At 31.2% G+C, this 18,224-nt stretch overlaps 1 protein-coding gene across 3 annotated transcripts in view; it reads left to right on the forward strand.

The window, feature by feature from the left end:
- The window catches only part of LOC110995703 (protein cab-1), a 30,051-nt gene that overhangs the window by 8,368 nt on the left and 3,459 nt on the right, over positions 1-18,224 (forward strand). The window contains exons 3-8 of one of the 3 annotated variants that reach the window (XM_022262994.2): positions 5,044-5,437; positions 5,879-6,002; positions 9,809-9,898; positions 12,349-12,510; positions 13,126-13,299; positions 17,489-17,585. In XM_022262994.2, the coding sequence (XP_022118686.2) occupies positions 5,044-5,437; positions 5,879-6,002; positions 9,809-9,898; positions 12,349-12,510; positions 13,126-13,299; positions 17,489-17,585 (1,041 nt within the window). The remainder of the gene's footprint in view (positions 1-5,043; positions 5,438-5,878; positions 6,003-9,808; positions 9,899-12,348; positions 12,511-13,125; positions 13,300-17,488; positions 17,586-18,224) is intronic. The other 2 variants (XM_022263002.2, XM_022263010.2) reach the window with 2 other exon arrangements.

The following is an 18,224-nucleotide window of genomic DNA, read 5'->3' on the forward strand; positions in this document are numbered from 1 at the left end:
ACTAAATAAGTTTTTTGAGTTAAGTATGCTAAGAGCAACTGTTTTATCAAACAGATAGCGCCTTATCGCTAGAACAATGACGTTTAGTTTAAGGTTGTATATACATGACAATAACCAGCGGTCGTATTCCTAATTGAAAACTGGATATTCCTGAAGAAAAGTTTAATTAATAAAGTTCGGTGTACTTTCTTTGTAATAAATACTAAATAATACTTCAGTATAGTTTACAAGCCAAACGCTACCTGGTAAACGACAAAGGTCGTTGTGGAAATATTAAAAGGCTGTCAGAACCACACGCAAAGCTTTATTAATTTTTAAAAAGGTTTAAATTTTAACAGCGTGATTGTCGTACTTTGTAAAGCTCTACTTTTTAAACTTTACAATGAGCGTAGAAACTATATATACTAATAATAATACGTAAATCATAAATGAGCCCTTTTGAAGTCTAAATCCATTAATATATATATAATAAACACCTATCAGTGAAATTCCAAATCGTTTGCTAAATAAATATGTCATTTTATTCGTGTATGACATACAACACCCACTTACGCTCCTCACCCACGCAGTATAATTGCTACTTCCGATAATATCACTGAACTATTTTAAAACAAACTGTGGTCTTTGTGATGCTATTTTTACATTAATTCTATGTGCTCTTTGCTTCTCCTCTTCTTTTTGGTATAAAATTGAATAGATATAGCAAATGTGTGTCTTTTTAGACAAACATGATTTCTACACTATTAATTTTATATATATCACAATTTATCCAAAAATATAAAAAAGGCCCAAAGGTATTCAACTATTTTTTTTTTACTTTCACGAAAGGCATCAGATATAGAGACAGCAGATGGCATTTATTCACACAAAAAATAGCTTTTTTTTAATCGACGTAAAAGATTTATTTGATCTTTTTATTCTGAAACGTAACCATCTGGTTTGATACATTAAAAAATGTTATAAATTAAAATATCATCAAACAGTTATTATTTCCATTATACAACTTTAGCGGTTTTCCTTTAAATTTTTATTAGTATATAGGGCCTATTTTTAAGCGACAGTAGATATATATTTATTATATAAATAATTGTATCGACGGTTACTATGCCAGCAGTATAACTGTTCGGTGATAAATACATTTACATATAAGGATATATTATCAAAATGTTTATAAATATTTTCTTAAAGTGGCGTTGACTCAAATTGTTGCTTTTTGTTTCGGGGTTCCCTTTTAAAAGAACTTTTAATAGAACAAAGAGATTCATGAAATATGGAATGATTTAAAATTCGACAAATAAACAGACTCTATCAACACCCGCGCAAAGTCTAAAATTATTAATGTGTTAACAAGACAAATTAATCATTAATTATCCGCTGAGGCGCGAAACGTGTGTCAATTATTACACGTAACCGAGCTCTATGATTCTGAGTTGAGACATCCTCGTAATTAAGAGCCGATCAGTACAACTTTGCTTCCATAAGTACAAATAGTTTCCTGAGATTATATGGACTTACAACTGCGTAGTTAATTATTGTAATTATGTTAACATTTCATTTAATTGGACTATAAATATGACAGACTCTTTAATTTTGAGTATTTCCGTAATTTGGCTGACTTTTAAGTATGTATCTGGATTAATAGTGAAGTAAGCGAAATGAATTTTCCATTTTAACGTATAAAATTCCTTCCCTCTATATCTTTCAGAGCCAAAGCCTCAATTTTTTGGCTAATATGGCGTCACTACTCCAGGGATTTGAAGCTAATCGCCGTCATCTTCTTTACCGTTTAATGCAAAACACAGATCATAGATCTCGTAACAAAATAATACATTACAAAAAAGTTTTATTTTTCTCCGTCAATGTATATATATGGAAGTGAGAAGGACTTGGATCGTACAGTTAATCCTTTGCATTATGAAAGGCTCTACCTCTAAAAGCATTCAACGCAATTCTTCAATTTAAAACGTCTCCCTAAATCATTACACAGGTATTTACATTACCAAATAGTAACAAAGTAAATCAAAATGTATCAACAATTTAACTGTAAAAGCTTAAAATATAAGAGAAAAGGAACTACAAACTGTTAGAATTTGGACTACAAATGTTTATTCGCCAATATGGCTGGGGATTTTTGGCGCTTTAACTTTGAGTGTGCAAATTCGAAATGCAAAATGAACCAAATTTTATTTCCTAAAATTAGAATTAAACAAAACAGAAATAAAACTTCAGTAATGTGACTTTATCATATTACTTACAGAACTCGACATTTCAAGTCAAGCAAGTTTAATAATGAAATGACTAAAACAAACAAATATCACATACATTGAAAGCTAATTATATTTATTAAAATGCATTCGAGCGGACATAATATGTACCTGTGAGCTTTACAATAAGCTTTGCTTGCCCATCATTACCTCGATAGATATCATCGGCTTTCAATTAATAAATTCTGTTGAAACCAATCTATCACCATATATCACTTTACAATCGAATTATATTGAGATATTTACAATTTGATAGACACAATATTGAGGTAGGTATAAAACAAAGTTTGCTCTGTCTGTTAATTTCCTGCGTAATCAATAATTATTATTTATTAGATCCACTCACATTTTTAGTTTTGGCCTAACATTTCTGCAACTGCATCATTGATATTTTGCTATAGGCCTTGATATGGCGGCTCATGATATTATATTTTCTACATAAGACTACCAAACAGGTATAAAATAAACAATTTTGATTGAAATGTTTTAATTTTTTAACTTTATCTTAGAATGTTATTCAATTTATAAATTTATCTTTTTAATATAAACCATATGAGAATATTCTAATTAATACTAGAAAATTTGCTTAAAAGAAAAAAAATTAGTACCTTCGATTATACTTTATTCAACACGGCTTCATATAGCGTCAAAACTGTCATGCAACTGCAAATGCAACAATAATAGTTTTACATCTAAGCTTCGAAAGTACTAAATTATTCCTTAAACGAAGCGTCAGAATGTGGTTCAGTTATGTATCAATAGGAATAAATTGCTTTGTAAATTTCAAAAGAAATTAACAATAAGAAAAGTTTTATTTTTGTTGATAACAACGTTTAAAAAGTTCATAAAAAGTCTCTTCAAAATATAAATGTGAAATGTAAAACAAAGTTCAATTCGAGAGCTTTTATAACGCCGTAGGTACTTTTACATACAAAGGTGATTGTGGTAGGTAGCACTTGCGTTGATTAAAATTGTTAAAAAATCACAAAAAATAACCAGGAAAAAAAAATGTTTTAATACAGGTTATGTCATATTTTATGAACAGCTATCTCTCGGTTACGAATGAAAACACTAACTATCAACAAGAACATGACTTGTTCAATACGTGGGTAACACTGAAATTGTTTAGAACCGGCCAGTTAAAAACTTTAACAATGTAAACTTTTGAATTTTTTTTTAATACACTTTAGTAACCTAATAGCTATACTATTGACAATAGCTACAAATGACAAATGAATGCAATATACTACTTATAGTATATTGCATTCATTTGTCACTTGTAATATACTACTACTACTTATAGTATATTGTAATATACTACTTAAAGTATATTGCATTCATTTGTCATTTGTATTTGTGAATTGGCAGCAAAATTACATGTTAAAATTAACCTAACGCGAGAACTTTGTATGGTCTTGCTTGCTTTGACTGGTGTCGCCAAAGGTTAAATAAGTTCAACGGTAGCGACTCAAATGCTGTATTTCACATCGTCTCAGTTGATGAAAGATAGATATAGCTGGGTGGAAGTAGATGATATTGCTACGAACCCGAAACCAAAAGAAAATCAGCTCAATGGGTGTTTCCTTTCGAGGATCGGCCAACTAAAAAGCGTACGAAAATGCCATCGAAGGGACCCCGCAGGGAGAATCGGCTCTCTGCTTTTCTCAGGGGTTCCATAGAATGCGACAATGTGTAGTGAGGAATGGAGATTACTTCGATAAGCAATAAAAGTATTGGCAACTTTCTTAACTATGCTGTTTTTCATTTTAAGACTCTGTATATTTTAGAGAAAGATGTATTTCTTTTACTATAATGCGACTAAAATATTGAGATTTATTCAACATGTAATTTCTTTTCTATTTCAAATAATATAATTTAAAAGCTTACAGCTGCTATTTGAGCTTAGTTTGCCGCTGTGTTACAAAGCTTGATATCCAGCTCAGTTCTGTTTAGTTTTGAAAGATAAATTTAGAGGGATCATGAATGGTGACAGACACGCGCCGTGCAATTCGGGTCGAGTATTTGCGTAAACGAAGAATTAATATTCATTAGCACGATCATGAGATCAGCATAATATGTCATAGAACACAAATTTAGAATACATTTTCTGTAAATATGCGATAATATTAGAAATTACGTGATTTTATAGAAACAGTTTGTAAAAAACTTATAGACCACAGCCACTACTTCATTAAATAAGCAGTACCCTTTCCTGTAAATAAGTAATAATTTAAATGTCTACTTGTATGAAAAACGAGCATTTTTTATTTATACCTAAAACTATTGTAAGAAATGCAATACACCAGTACACAAGGCACGTCAATCCACGTGCAGGTTTTATGGAAACGGCCTTGCAGTCAACGGGATCTCGGATTATCGACAATTGGAGGGAGCGTATCCCACTTTAATACCGTTCAAGATATTATCTACGTTTATCTGACACGTGTTATAAACTGGAATAGCGATTCATCTGAACATAAAATAGCCTGTTTCCGGGTCATACGCTTGGTACCAACCAAATCTAAGGTTCTGTAATCATTGATATTGGGAAGCAAATCATCGATAGAGCAAGTTGTTGTAGTGATTAATGTTTCATTGGTGATTTATTATCGTCATCAGCTTGGTGTACCAAAAAAATGTAACCTTTACTTCTTTAAATTAAATTTCGTTTAATCATTAAAACCCCATTAATCAATTTAATCAAAGCACTAACTTAAATTAATCTACAATCCACACAGGCATAAGCAATTTCAACTCACAGTAAATAATTATTTCGTAGGAAATAGCCTTATTAAAACGTTGGGAGGGATTATCCCAGATCGCTTCAGACTCTAACACACTCGACAACCAAGAGCGGTCATTGTTGCTTCTCGCTCGTCTCGTTGGCCTCGACTATCGCACGCCAAAAACAAACCGAAAAAAATCTAATAATGAAGTGCTGAATAACGTCGGTAGAGACAAACAAATTAACGAACAATTTAACGAACAAGTTAACATAGTGAAAGAGAAAGATATCACACTGAATGAGAAAGATAAAGAAATTGCGGATAAAGACGGAAATGGAAAAACAGAAGAGGAGATTGAATTGGAGTCCTTACAAAAAGAAGACAGGAAAAAACATTTCGCATTGACACCACTGGATGAAGGCTATTTTGATTCAGTAGTTATACCAGGTGAGATCATTTCCGTGTTAACTGACAGGTCATAGTTTGTGTGTGAAAGACATATTTTAATTTTATAAAAATTCGATGAACCTTTGATTTATAAAGAAGTTATTTTAAGATAAATTATTTTTATCCCGATTTTATTGTCCATATTTTGAAGCAGAAATATCGTCTGTTATAATAATACTCTAGTATCATTAACCTAAAATAATGTTTGGTTTGAACAAACTATGTTTTTCACATGGAACTTCGACGCTATTATTGCTTACTTTATCTTCTTTAAGAGACTTAGAGATTATAGGAATACGATCACTGTAGATTAAAGACTCAAAAATACATATATTTGATTTTAAAGTTCCGGACTTTCACACACACATTACACTATATACGATTCGATCACATGATACTTTAACAAGCGTTTCAGTACTGATATCTTACACTTTTAACTAGGTGAGGTGAGAGCTCAAATGAGTAAAAATGAGTTGCTTGAGCCAAGAAAGATTCGCCAGAATCCCAACTTGAGTAGAGCCAAGACATTGGTCGCAGAGAACTTGGATGAACTACGCCTTGGTTTGTGAGTATATACTATATATATCGCTGAATCAAATTAAGCTTATCTCATTCGCTAGATATTTCTCACTTTTTTTATTGAAATATTATTTACTAGGTTGTGTTATAATAATGTTGTAGTATATACAAGTGGTCTATTGTCATAGCCCTGTCTTCGACCCTCATTAATTCATGGCGTCGGTGTTGAATACTTATGAAATAATTGCTGCAATAAAAACGTCTTGTCCGTCACCATATAACAAGAATTTATGGTGTCTAAACTTAGAATTGGATTTCAGATTTATGTCCCAAATGCTTCAGATATTTATGTTCTAGATTCGTTACTGTAATATTTATAAAAATCCCACACTTGCCTGTGTCAACATACAAATTAATACATATTTTGGCTCATTGAAGATTGTACATGAGGGTATTAGATGATATCATGAAGGGAGTTTATAATTTAGAGTAATAATTAGATTACTACTTTTTAGTTTCTTTTTAAATTGATGTATTTAAAACATAGGGTCCTCTAGACACATTAGGTAGGTAACTTCTGTCTAGACTCTGAAGTCTAGACTCGCGTAGTAGTGTCGCGTAAAATTTACATAATATTAAATTTTGTAGAGACATACTTCATATGAACATGGTCCTAAACAAATTTATCTAGTGACTATTCTTGGTGTATCGTGTAAACCGCCCGAAACCACTGCATAATTAAATTCCAGCACTTAATTGTACAGCTGTGTATTTGTTTGGTAGAAATTATATAGTTTTTCTCCTGCAATGGTCGACTTTATTTTAATAGCAAAGACGAAGGAACGTAGGTGTTAAGGTTGTTTCATTTATAATGACGTAATCCTTCAAGACAAGACCGTCCCACTTGTATGAAAACCCTTAATGCACTTTGTTTGCTTAAATAGGTAAACGTTTCATTTTTTATAAAACTAATAGAACGTTTTTTGCTAGAAGACTTCTAAATGCAAATCCAATACATAAATTGTGCATATCAGTAACACTACCAACGAGTATCATAGCTAGACACATACGCCTTTTACCTTTATTCATACACATACCTACTTAATATTCATATTTATTTGTCCTTATGTCCAATCTCTAGATATTTAAAAATTAAGTTAACTAGTCGATAACTGTAATAATAATACCGTAAAATAAAGTTTCTACTGAAAATAAATAGGAACAAAAGTACATTATTATTATATCACTTAATTTTGTGGTAAGTAAAAGTAATCCCGGATTTTAAATCAATCTATAAAATAGCGTGATATCTATTTTAAATAATTAACAATATCCAATATCCGATCAGAGACACTAGGCAGGCATCGTTCAATTTTCATTCAATAACCTCGTTCTAATTCCAGTTTCCTTAAGTAATCCTGTCATAATAAATGAGCGAACTAGATATAAAATAACAACAAAAAATTAATCTTTTGTTGTCGTACATATTGATTATATACGACTCATGTTATTAAAAAGATCTTATTTCTTCTTGAAATACTCCGCAGGCGCAATGACCCAAAGTGGTCCGACCGTAATTTCAATTTGTTTTATTTGTATTCTACTCAAACCAATCAATACATTTAATAAATTTAGACCTTCGTGTGTGTAAATCAATTATTCTATAAATAATAAATATATCTTATATTAACAAATTATCTGAAATATCCACCTGCGTAAATCTTATTAAGAACTTTTATTTCATGACATGAAAAAGGGCGTTAGAAATTATTTTAACCCTTTTAAACTTTAAAAGTTTTGCTCGTAACTTTTTCATCTCTACGATGTTTCCTGCAATTCACGACGCTACGGGGTGTGGTTAGGGGTGAGGCTAGCCTTCGTAGACGAGAGTAGTGTTATACACTAGATAGTGTGAATTACGTGTGAACCGATTGTTCTCTGGTGGAGAATGGAGACACATTTCTGTATCTATATTATTTATTATTTTCTTTATATTGTCTTTAATTTTTTTTTAATAATTAATTAATTAACCGGAAAATAAATGCGGAGAACTACTTCAACGTTAAATTATACTTTGGTTAAACACCGACCCCGGTGGTAGTAGTTCATCTTGTGGTAATTCCATTTGTGTGGTTGGCTCCTGAGATATCAAGTGCTTTCCATTGAGAATTCTTTAGTAACTCATAGAACCCATAATATATTTACAGATATTGAGTTACTTTTATATTTTTAAATTTGCTGCTTACACATTCTCAGGTAAATAATATTTCAAAACATCATTTTATCATCAATTATCTTTAAAATTTCTGCTTATAAGTATGCGATTAAAGATAGTGAATACTAAGAACCATTAAATTCATCTTAACTTCTGTTTAAGTTCGACAAAAGTTCGCTCCTTTTTAGTCCTTTGTTTTTATCTTGGGTCATTATACGAAATTCATAGATTCGAAAGATCATAGGAAAGTTCAATGGTCTTAAAAATTGTCTGAATCTATCCTATATTAAATAAGGAGCCGATCATTCGATTATAGCTTGTAATAAAAGGTATAAGTTACCTGATCTTTTTAAAATAATTCATAGTTTAAGAGAAGTTAAGAAGAGTTTGCTATTGTTGTATTACCCTTCTATTCTCGTAATTTCTTGCTAATCTCTGTAATATATCATATTCCATGTTTAATGTTTAGCATCACGACTAAAGAAATTAAATCATAACGTGTATATTAACAATATTTTATTTTGGCTGGTAAAAATACTTAATAAACTTTTAGTTTTGAAATATTATTTAAAATAAAATCTAATTTTAAAGCTAGCTCTCATGTAAACACATCTAATAATGGCTCACTTATAAATTTTGCTTTTTAATTTTGCATCTCTTCACAGTAATTCAACTTAAGCGTTTCCTATTCATAAATTCTAGAAATATAAATTATACTTCGTTGGGCTAGAGCTTCAAAACTTATATTATTAAGGTTTATATGAAAAACAAGAACTATAATAATATAAATAGATTTTCCGATATTAAATTAAAAGAAATGTAAGGCTATGTCTATATAGCTTTGATCATTATTTTTACTTATCGTAAGAAAAACATTGGACCAATACATCACATTAATTAGACAAAGTGTCAATTAATATAATCAAACATATTATATTAATTGACACTTTCACTCCAATGCACTCAAATCTGAGAACTGATAGCCTTCCTTTTATAATGTATAATGCATAAATTAAGCCGGCAACTGAATATATACAATTTAATGGTTATATAATCATAAGTTAAAAGCATTAAAATTGTGAAAAAACTAACGTAACTAATTAACCAGAAAATAAACAATAGTCAATATATTCTTCCAAATCATCATAAAATCCCTACTGTTGAAATAATATAAAACAAAATATAATAATGGCAATAATGTCTTAAAAATATATGAGAGAACGTAAATAACTTGCTATTTCAAGAATATCATGTGGCTTTTGACACGTAGAAACGTGTGCTACCGAAGGCTATGCCGTTAATAAAATCTATATTGAATAAGTGGACGCCACGGATCACACTGATCAATTTTTTTATTTATATCTGAATATCTGACTGAACATACAAATTCAACGGATTGAAGCTATGTACATCATTAACTTGTAATTAATTTGCATAATCTTAACGCATACAAATAATAAAAAATAAAATGCATAAAAATACAAATTTAAAACCTCGTATTTTGTAGTGGAAACGCCTTTTAAAATTACTGTTTAATGTAATCTCTTTTTTTTGGACTAAGTATCTATACCAGGCTAAATAGGTATATTAGTTAAACATTTCTGAAATTTCATGAGAAAAGCTTTGCTTACTTGCAGGGCTAATAAGGTGTACCGTATACCTGTCTCCTTACTGCCAACAAACCTGCGAGTCTTGAAAATTTCACAGCCTAAAGACTATGAAGAGAGGTGAACATTCACAGATTTTATTATTCACAGGTTCGGGTGGGCATTGTTGGACCTACTTGAAATTTTTTTTAATCGAGTCCGCCCTAATTTTTTGTCAAAGTTGAGTAATACAATTTGGAACATGAAATCTTTTTTGTCTTTTAAACGATTTTCGCCTTACTTTTTTGGACTTTACACTTTATTCTATCTCTAATAAAATATACTATTACATAATAATAATGGTAAAAAGTGTAATTGCGTGAAACTATTGGCCTTGACGCTTAGTGGCTAACTTGGCTTATTCCCCGCTAAACACTAATTAAATTATCATGGGGAGAGATGAACAGAGAGGACTTTCCGAAAGAGACAACCAATGACGCAGTCAATTGTCTAACCTATACGTTATTCGTTATTAAAATGATTAATGTTAATTTAATGCAATGTAATAATTAAATTATTTTTTGAAACAATGCCTCCTCGAAAGTGTGTACCCTTAGATACCTCACAAGTCCCACTTAGAAGCATAGATAATTTTGTATCCAAAGCAACAAATATAATTTTTATTAACAGTGCTTTTAGCGTGGCAAAGTAAGGAATCGTATATCGGAAAGTTTGCCTTCCCGTGCGACTTATTTAAACACAAGCAGATACCTAATAAATTAAGAATATCTTGCAAATAACATTGCTATATATGATTCAAATTTTTGTCTGTCACTGTGAGGTAAACAAAGATAGGAATGTAAAAATAGCTTGGCCTCTATTAACCGAACATGATATATTGACGGTTTATTTTTGTTTAATTAAGTCAACAACAATTATATTAATACTATTAATATAGTTTAATATAAACATCAGAGTAGAATTGTAAATAAATACAATACATTTCAGATATTAGGTGGAGAAAGATTCTGTAATGTAGGTCGACAATAATTAATGATTCAATTTATTTTGTAAACGAGATATTCAACCTTTCAAATTTTATATTAATTCTTAAATCTAGAGCAGTGTTAGATTATTTGATAAGCGAGCGACCAAACTTTCCTGAACACAAATAATTGTGACATCTTGCCTATAAAAGAAAAATAATCTATAACATTTGCAAATTAAAACCAGAACCTATATAGCGGCGTAGCTCATATAAAATTTTATATACTATTTTAAATTTGTAATTTAAAAAATACACTTAGTAATATGTAATAATGATTATAAGTGATATATTGAGTTAATTACAATGTTATCGTTAATAGCAACTGGATATGTTTACAGAAAAAATTCAACTATTGTGAACTCAATCAACGTATAAACACAAAGGTTGAACTTATTAATCACATATACTATATGTATAAGGTATAAGCCTTAGCAATTACATGCCTCGCTAACGGAGTTGGGCGCACAGCTATGTTTCTAATTTGTATCCCGTAGACCCATTCTCTCGATTATTTCATCTTAAGGTACCAAGCCCGTAATAATAGGCCGGCAACGCACTCGCGAGCCCTCTGGCCCGTTTGCCCCCTGTTCTATAAAAAAAATAGGTATCCAAGACTTCTGAGGTGTAGCTGGCTCCCAACCACGATGTGCAATTGCATGATAAATGTCTTCAATACCGCTAACATGTATTGCTGTAATTGTTGACACGTGAATGTACAATATTATGAATCCCAATTGATTTCATAACATTTCCGTTATTTAAAGAGTTGACCAACGAGGCTTATCCAAATTCAATTCGTTATTTTGAAAGGTCGCATACTGTGTACAGGTTAAAAAGTTACGTTAAAAGCACTTTTTTTAACCGTTAAAGTTCCTCATGTCTTGATTCCTAAATTAGATTAACCTGGTGTTCGTAAACATATATTTTGCTGTTTCGGAAGCACTTCAAAATTATACAGATAACGAAATTGGCAGTATAGGAGTTATGTATAAGTTTCGCTTTTGTTATGTCTCTGTTGAGCATGTGTTATGAGTTGGGTGTCATCAAATGAAATAATCACCGCGACGTGAGCAAGAAACAGCACATAAAAAAGCGCGTAAACAAATTGTAATGCGCGTCTTTAAATTAATAGAAATATTCTACTAAAAAAGAGAAAAAGCTGCCGAGCCCGTTTGAATGGCTGAAAATATCTTTAAATCTCAATTATAAACACATACGAGTATCATTATTTAGTTACTCGAAAATCTGCACTACCCTTAATTATTTTGTGGTAAGCTGTAAGCGATTAAAGTATCTTTCAGAATAAGAAAAACCGACGATGTTTTTATCGACGTAAATAGATTGTAATTTGATGATACCTACGCATGAACTGATATTGTAGTTCTTAGAACAAGTGTATTTTACTTATAAATAGGCAAGTATTATTCAATCTTTAAAAGTTTAACTCAACAAACGTACAAAAACATTACTGGCGACAATTGTGGCACTAACACCACACATGTTGCATAGCACTTCATGTCACCGCTGTAACATTATGTTCCAGTACCGATAAGGATACGGGAAGCACCCTGCGACCTCAGAATATCCACGTCATTGAGTCTTTGACACCTCAACAGTCTCCTTCTATATACAGCAACGCATTGTTGGCAGCTGTCATCGCCGCCCTGTCGATGGCAGTTGTCGGTCTGGTTTTTGGATGGTTTACGTGAGTAAATTTTATTCAACTTCTTAGCTAAAAACATTGAACTCAAAGTAAAATGTTAATAAGTCTTGTTTTTAGTTCTGTTACTAACTAGATAAGCCTGTTACTTCAAATCGGTTTAATTTTATGTTTTCATCATTAGCCCGACGGATATTACTAAATCGAGGTTCGTCGTTAGATCGCAACGTTATTATTCAATGATTGGAAATTGGCGTCCGTTTTGCAGAATAGCCATGCTTCATTGCCACTTTCACATAGCGTATAATTTTTGACTTCCTTTCAAGCTTTTAGTTTACTTAAAAAATTAATTTAAATTATCCAACAATTAAAGGCGGATTCAAGGGGGGATCGTGGGGTCATGATCATCATCAAATCATGAGATCTGGACCGGGTCTCACTATATCACAATGTTTTAACTGATACAATATCAGCATGAATATATATATATATATATGTATATATATATATTTATTTTCTATAAATGAAATCAAAAAAAAAAATTTCACTGATTGGATCTTACTCTACCTAACATTCTGTTTTATTACAAAGTTATAAGCTAACGACAACATGTAAGTCGAGTTTTAGCAACGTCCTAATCACAACTTACGCGCATTATAGTATTATCTATCTACCCAGTCTCTCGAAGAAAGCCAAGGCAGCAGCTGACGTGGACTACCCGGCGTATGGCGTCACAGGACCGACTATGGATCAATCTGGGGACCGTAAATTAGCCCACTCCGCTCACATGTATCACTATCAGCATCAGAAACAACAAATTCTGGCTATGGAAAGGTAAGAAGCTTAGTTTTAGTTGTTGGATTTTTTTTTAAATAAAATAAATTGATTTTCGATATTAAAATTTTTTATCTGCACGGAAAAAAATTAACCCACTATTTAATAATTTATCGTTTTTAATTTGTTTAACTGATCTTATTCTAGTGAATTTTTTACGAATATGGAAATAATTTGTTCCAATGAATTGTTTTCACTAGTGAGCCACATTTTATTTTGGTTTTATGTATCTTGAACTTGTTAAATTGCCTTCAATCGGCTATCAAAATAAAGGATAAAACAAAATATTTGTATAACATTTGGCAAAGGTTTGTAATTACAGTTCATTTGTATACGATAATTAAAACAAAGTTAAACATGATCTCGACTTAATCTATGTTAAAAATATGTATTAGTGCATTATTAGATTTTATATGCGATATTTAATGGTATTTATAATGAACTATTTTATACAAGCCTTCTTAATCATACATAACATAGACTCTAGGGATTCGTAAATATTTTTGCCGCACACGCCAGTTCTCGCCTATTAACTCGAAACGGCGTCGAATATTATTGATGACATACTTTCCCCGAATACACGCGTCAATATGATGGATTGAAATTGAAAGCACTCTGGGCACGACAAGAAGATTAATTTAGTTACTTAGAAAAAAATAATTATATGCATATCTTAATATATATATTTCTTGTGTGCGTGTGTATGTGACTGAACTCCTCCTAAACGACTGGACCGATTTAGACGAAATTTTTTGTGTGTGTTCAAGGGGATCTGGGAATGGTTTAGATTCACAATTTTGTCCGCTGGACAATGTTTTTTTAATTAATTTTCAATTTATTAGTTGTTGATTGATTGATTTTGGAATGTTTTACATTGGATCCGACAGACAGCGCTACCATCACAGTGTCAAATTTTAAATAATATTCGAATTTTAATTTTAGTCTGTCCCGAAATTTAAAAAAAGTTTTGTTATCATTGTGTTATATCGTGTGTGACCATGTGCTGGATCGTTAGATATTGTCATAACATTTGAATAATAATTTTCATCAAAATGGCTTATTAAAAATTGAAATTTTGAAATTAAAGACGTGTAGACAGGACAACGTCTGTCGGATCCGCTAGTGTCATATAAAACAATGAATTTGTTATATAAATGTGTTTGCATATGCGAAAAACATTGTGCCAAACAGTTTGCTTCGAATATGTTAAGACCTATAATATTAGACCTTTGATATTACCTTTAATATTTAATAAAATTCTATTCTTATGTATTTACATTTACTATAAGTGCAATTTAAAATAAAATTTACCTAATAGAATATAATTTACATTTTAAAACTACTATCATACTTATAATTACCAATACGTTGTCGCACTGAAAAGCACGTTTTTATTAAGTATTGTTATTTTCCTCACGTTTATTATCGGAACTAGATAATAAACGCGTCAGATCGCTGCTAAATTCAAAGTGCTATAGGGAGAACCGCTTTTTTTAATGGAATCTCGCTGTTGGCTTTATGGGCCTTTATAGCTCAGCTCGGGCTGTTTTGGCCGTCCCCAGTGAAGGCGGTTTTTTACCTTAATCTGTATGTGGGGGGAGTACCACGGCCTACGATGCGCTATTTATAGGCTCTAGCTACTCTCCCGCCTGCCCTGCCGGCCGGTGCCGTAAATGCTACGTCCCGCACTTTTTAAATCGGTAATATCTTCGAAAATATTCATTTAAATCATATGCTGTAAAGGGCCATATAGGTCTTTATAAATTAATAAATTATTCAAGGTATTCATTGGATAAAGATTAATGCTGTTTAGGTTAAAATCGTTTCGAAATTTAGCCATTATTTGTCGTAAAAAGTAAGTGAGAAAAATGTTATTGTGAGATATCCATAAGAGATAGCCATATACCATATACCATTGTGGAGTTTTCTGCAGATCTTTTCAATATTATTACTTTTAAATATATATTAGGCTTAATATAATTTCGAACAGTGAAAGTTATTGCTTTTATAAAACACTCAAAAATCAAAACTTAAAGTACCATAATTCCAATTACACAATTTATCGGCTTTGCACTAATATCACCAAATTGATAACCTCAAATTATATAAATAAACCATCGGATTTCGATGGACGGACAGTGATATTGATGGAGATGAGAGATGACGCAATAACAAATTGTTATCACTGTCATATTCACGACATTTGGTTGATAGATAATACATAGAAATCTGGTTAATATATAACAATGTTAACCTCTCTAATGCTCTAAGGCTGTAAACAATGTGTTAATTGATATAATGGTAAGTATATTAAGTCATATCAATTTCAACTGGTAACATTAGCCACCAAAACATAATAGTTGTCTCCACTATTTATTCAGACGGCTAAACAACCATTCAAAATACTCCTCGGTATCGAAAACTTTTACTAGATTCGATTATAAACAGAGTTTTAAATATCTTGTTTCTCAAGAAGTGCTATCCTGAATTAAATATATGAGTGGAACAAAAAATTAATTGCAGTTGAATGGGTTTTTTAATCTTGAGAGGGTTTATCGGTAAGGGTGTATCGGCTAATACCCAAGTCAAGAAAAATAATACATTTATATATATATATATATATACATTATAAATACATTCATACAACACCTTATGTTATATATATCACTGGAACATATTGAAAATACTGAACACAAAGGAGTTTGCGAACATGTGCTATTTAGAATAACATTACCAATTCACTGGACAATCCGTTGGGGTGCGTAACCCTTAATAATAAAACCATATTACGAAGCGGGTGCAGAGGGGGCTGATCACCAATATAAAGGATCAGTGAGTCGTAAAGAGATTCCGAATAAGAAAATCATTTAAATGGGCGAATTAGTTCCACTAGAAAATCTTGTTTATTTTTCATTCTATTCAAATGTTCTTTGACTCATCTTAAACATACTTATTGTAAAAATGAGAAAATATCGTTATATTTTCCATACCTTAAAAATCATCGTCTACGTCACGACATAATTTAAACTTTTCTTTTCAAATACATTAAATTTACTTTTGTACAAACCCTATCCGTTATCAAAAATAATTAGGTATAATTGGTCTGAAGAAATGAAATGTTTTTTTTTCGTATCTACAGTTTTCATTTATTTCCATATACATATTATAAAGATGTGTCATTTGCGTACTGAATTACAAAGGACTGTTCTCTCATCACAAAAAAATAGGATGTCATTGGTTTATTTAGAATTTTGTGTGTTTTTAACGGAATTTGTGCATTTCGATATGTCAGTTATATTTTTTTAACACAGAATTTGTTACAGTTCGAATATTTATTATAAACAATACATATTTTCCGAATTTGCCAAAGAAGTTCTTCTTATTTATAACATACATATATATTGTTACTATTACTTTACGAGAGCTACTAGATTTAATGTATTCTGATGCAATATAACTAAGTAAGGAGACCGTTGGAGGCAATTACATGATCTGCACCCGGATGCATCACAAATTCACTTAGCTGGTATCCGGTTCCATTAAAAGCTCAGAAGCTATTTCAACTTTTCTATTAGTTTTACCTTGAGTAAAGTGAACGGAGAATATTAAACTGAAAGTCTTAAGATTACATTTAATATTCTTGATAATTCTTATGCTCGGTGTATTATTATTTTATAACTCTAAATCAGTATTTTCATTTGGTTAAAGGAATACTTGTTGCAATAATGGTTTACAAGAAAGTGATACAGAAGTTGGTTAGATTTTAAAGTAGCATGCTTTGCTGTTATTTGTTTAACGTTACGGTCAAAGGACAAAAAGTAATTATTTCTGATCTCATAACCGGTATATTATACGTATGTAAAAACATGTGCATAAATTAAAAATACTATACCGTAGTATTTTTAATTTATGCACATGCATTTAGTTCGTAATGCCATTTGTTTAAATGTGTAACTTCCAAATTAGCTGCTAATACTATTTGCCTAGCACTAGAAGAACAGTACTAGAAGGTTGCGAATGTTTTCGAACATATTATAAATATAGAGGTGCAATCCTGGAGTATTCTGCTTTATGTATTTATTCAGCATTCATAAATAATTGTACGAAGGTAATCTTAAATACAATGCTATCACATTTTTCACCTTCTAGTTTACTGATTCTGTTTATTTCATTCCTTGACAAATTTCAGTTGCCTGGGTCGTAATGGGTCAGTCTCGGACCCAGATTCTGAAGAAGAAAACGAGGAAGGGGATTACACCGTGTACGAATGTCCTGGATTTGCTACTGTGAGTATAAAACAACCACGCGCCTGGTGTACTGTACCTGACTTTGATCCGTACCTTAACGTAGTGACACCATTAACCGTTTTTAACGAATTATGCTATTTACGAAAATATTTCAACTTCTTTTTCCTAGCAAATTAACTATGTTGTTGTCGGAATAACTTAAGTAATTGGTCTGCTCTATCGTTCCCCTCCACTGCGCTTAATTTATCAACTTACGGATTACAATTTCAAAGGATTGAAAGAGCGTCCTCTCGCAATAGCTTCGATCACTGCACGTTTGGTGTCACTATATACGCCATAGGTTGCTTTTGGCTAACAAAAGAAGCAACGTAGAGGGCGTTGCTTTAAGAAACTTATAAAGAGTAAAAATCTGATTGAGTGGATAATTGATTAGTGCCGTGATTAAAAAATTGAGAAATTAATAAATTTTATTTTGTTTTTCAAGAATCCATATAAACTATATGCTGAAAATTCAGCGTGCTATTCTTACGATATCCAAAAGGAAAACTTTCGCAAAAAAAATTGTACAATTACGCAAAACTTTTAATGGTTAGCCAACTTACTTAATAGCATTATGCAACCTTATTTTTGGAAAAAACACCACGCTGTCTGTTAAAAATAAATTCATTAGCAATCTTA

The sequence above is a fragment of the Pieris rapae genome, chromosome Z, assembly GCF_905147795.1.
Source record: "Pieris rapae chromosome Z, ilPieRapa1.1, whole genome shotgun sequence".
NCBI lineage: Eukaryota > Metazoa > Arthropoda > Insecta > Lepidoptera > Pieridae > Pieris > Pieris rapae.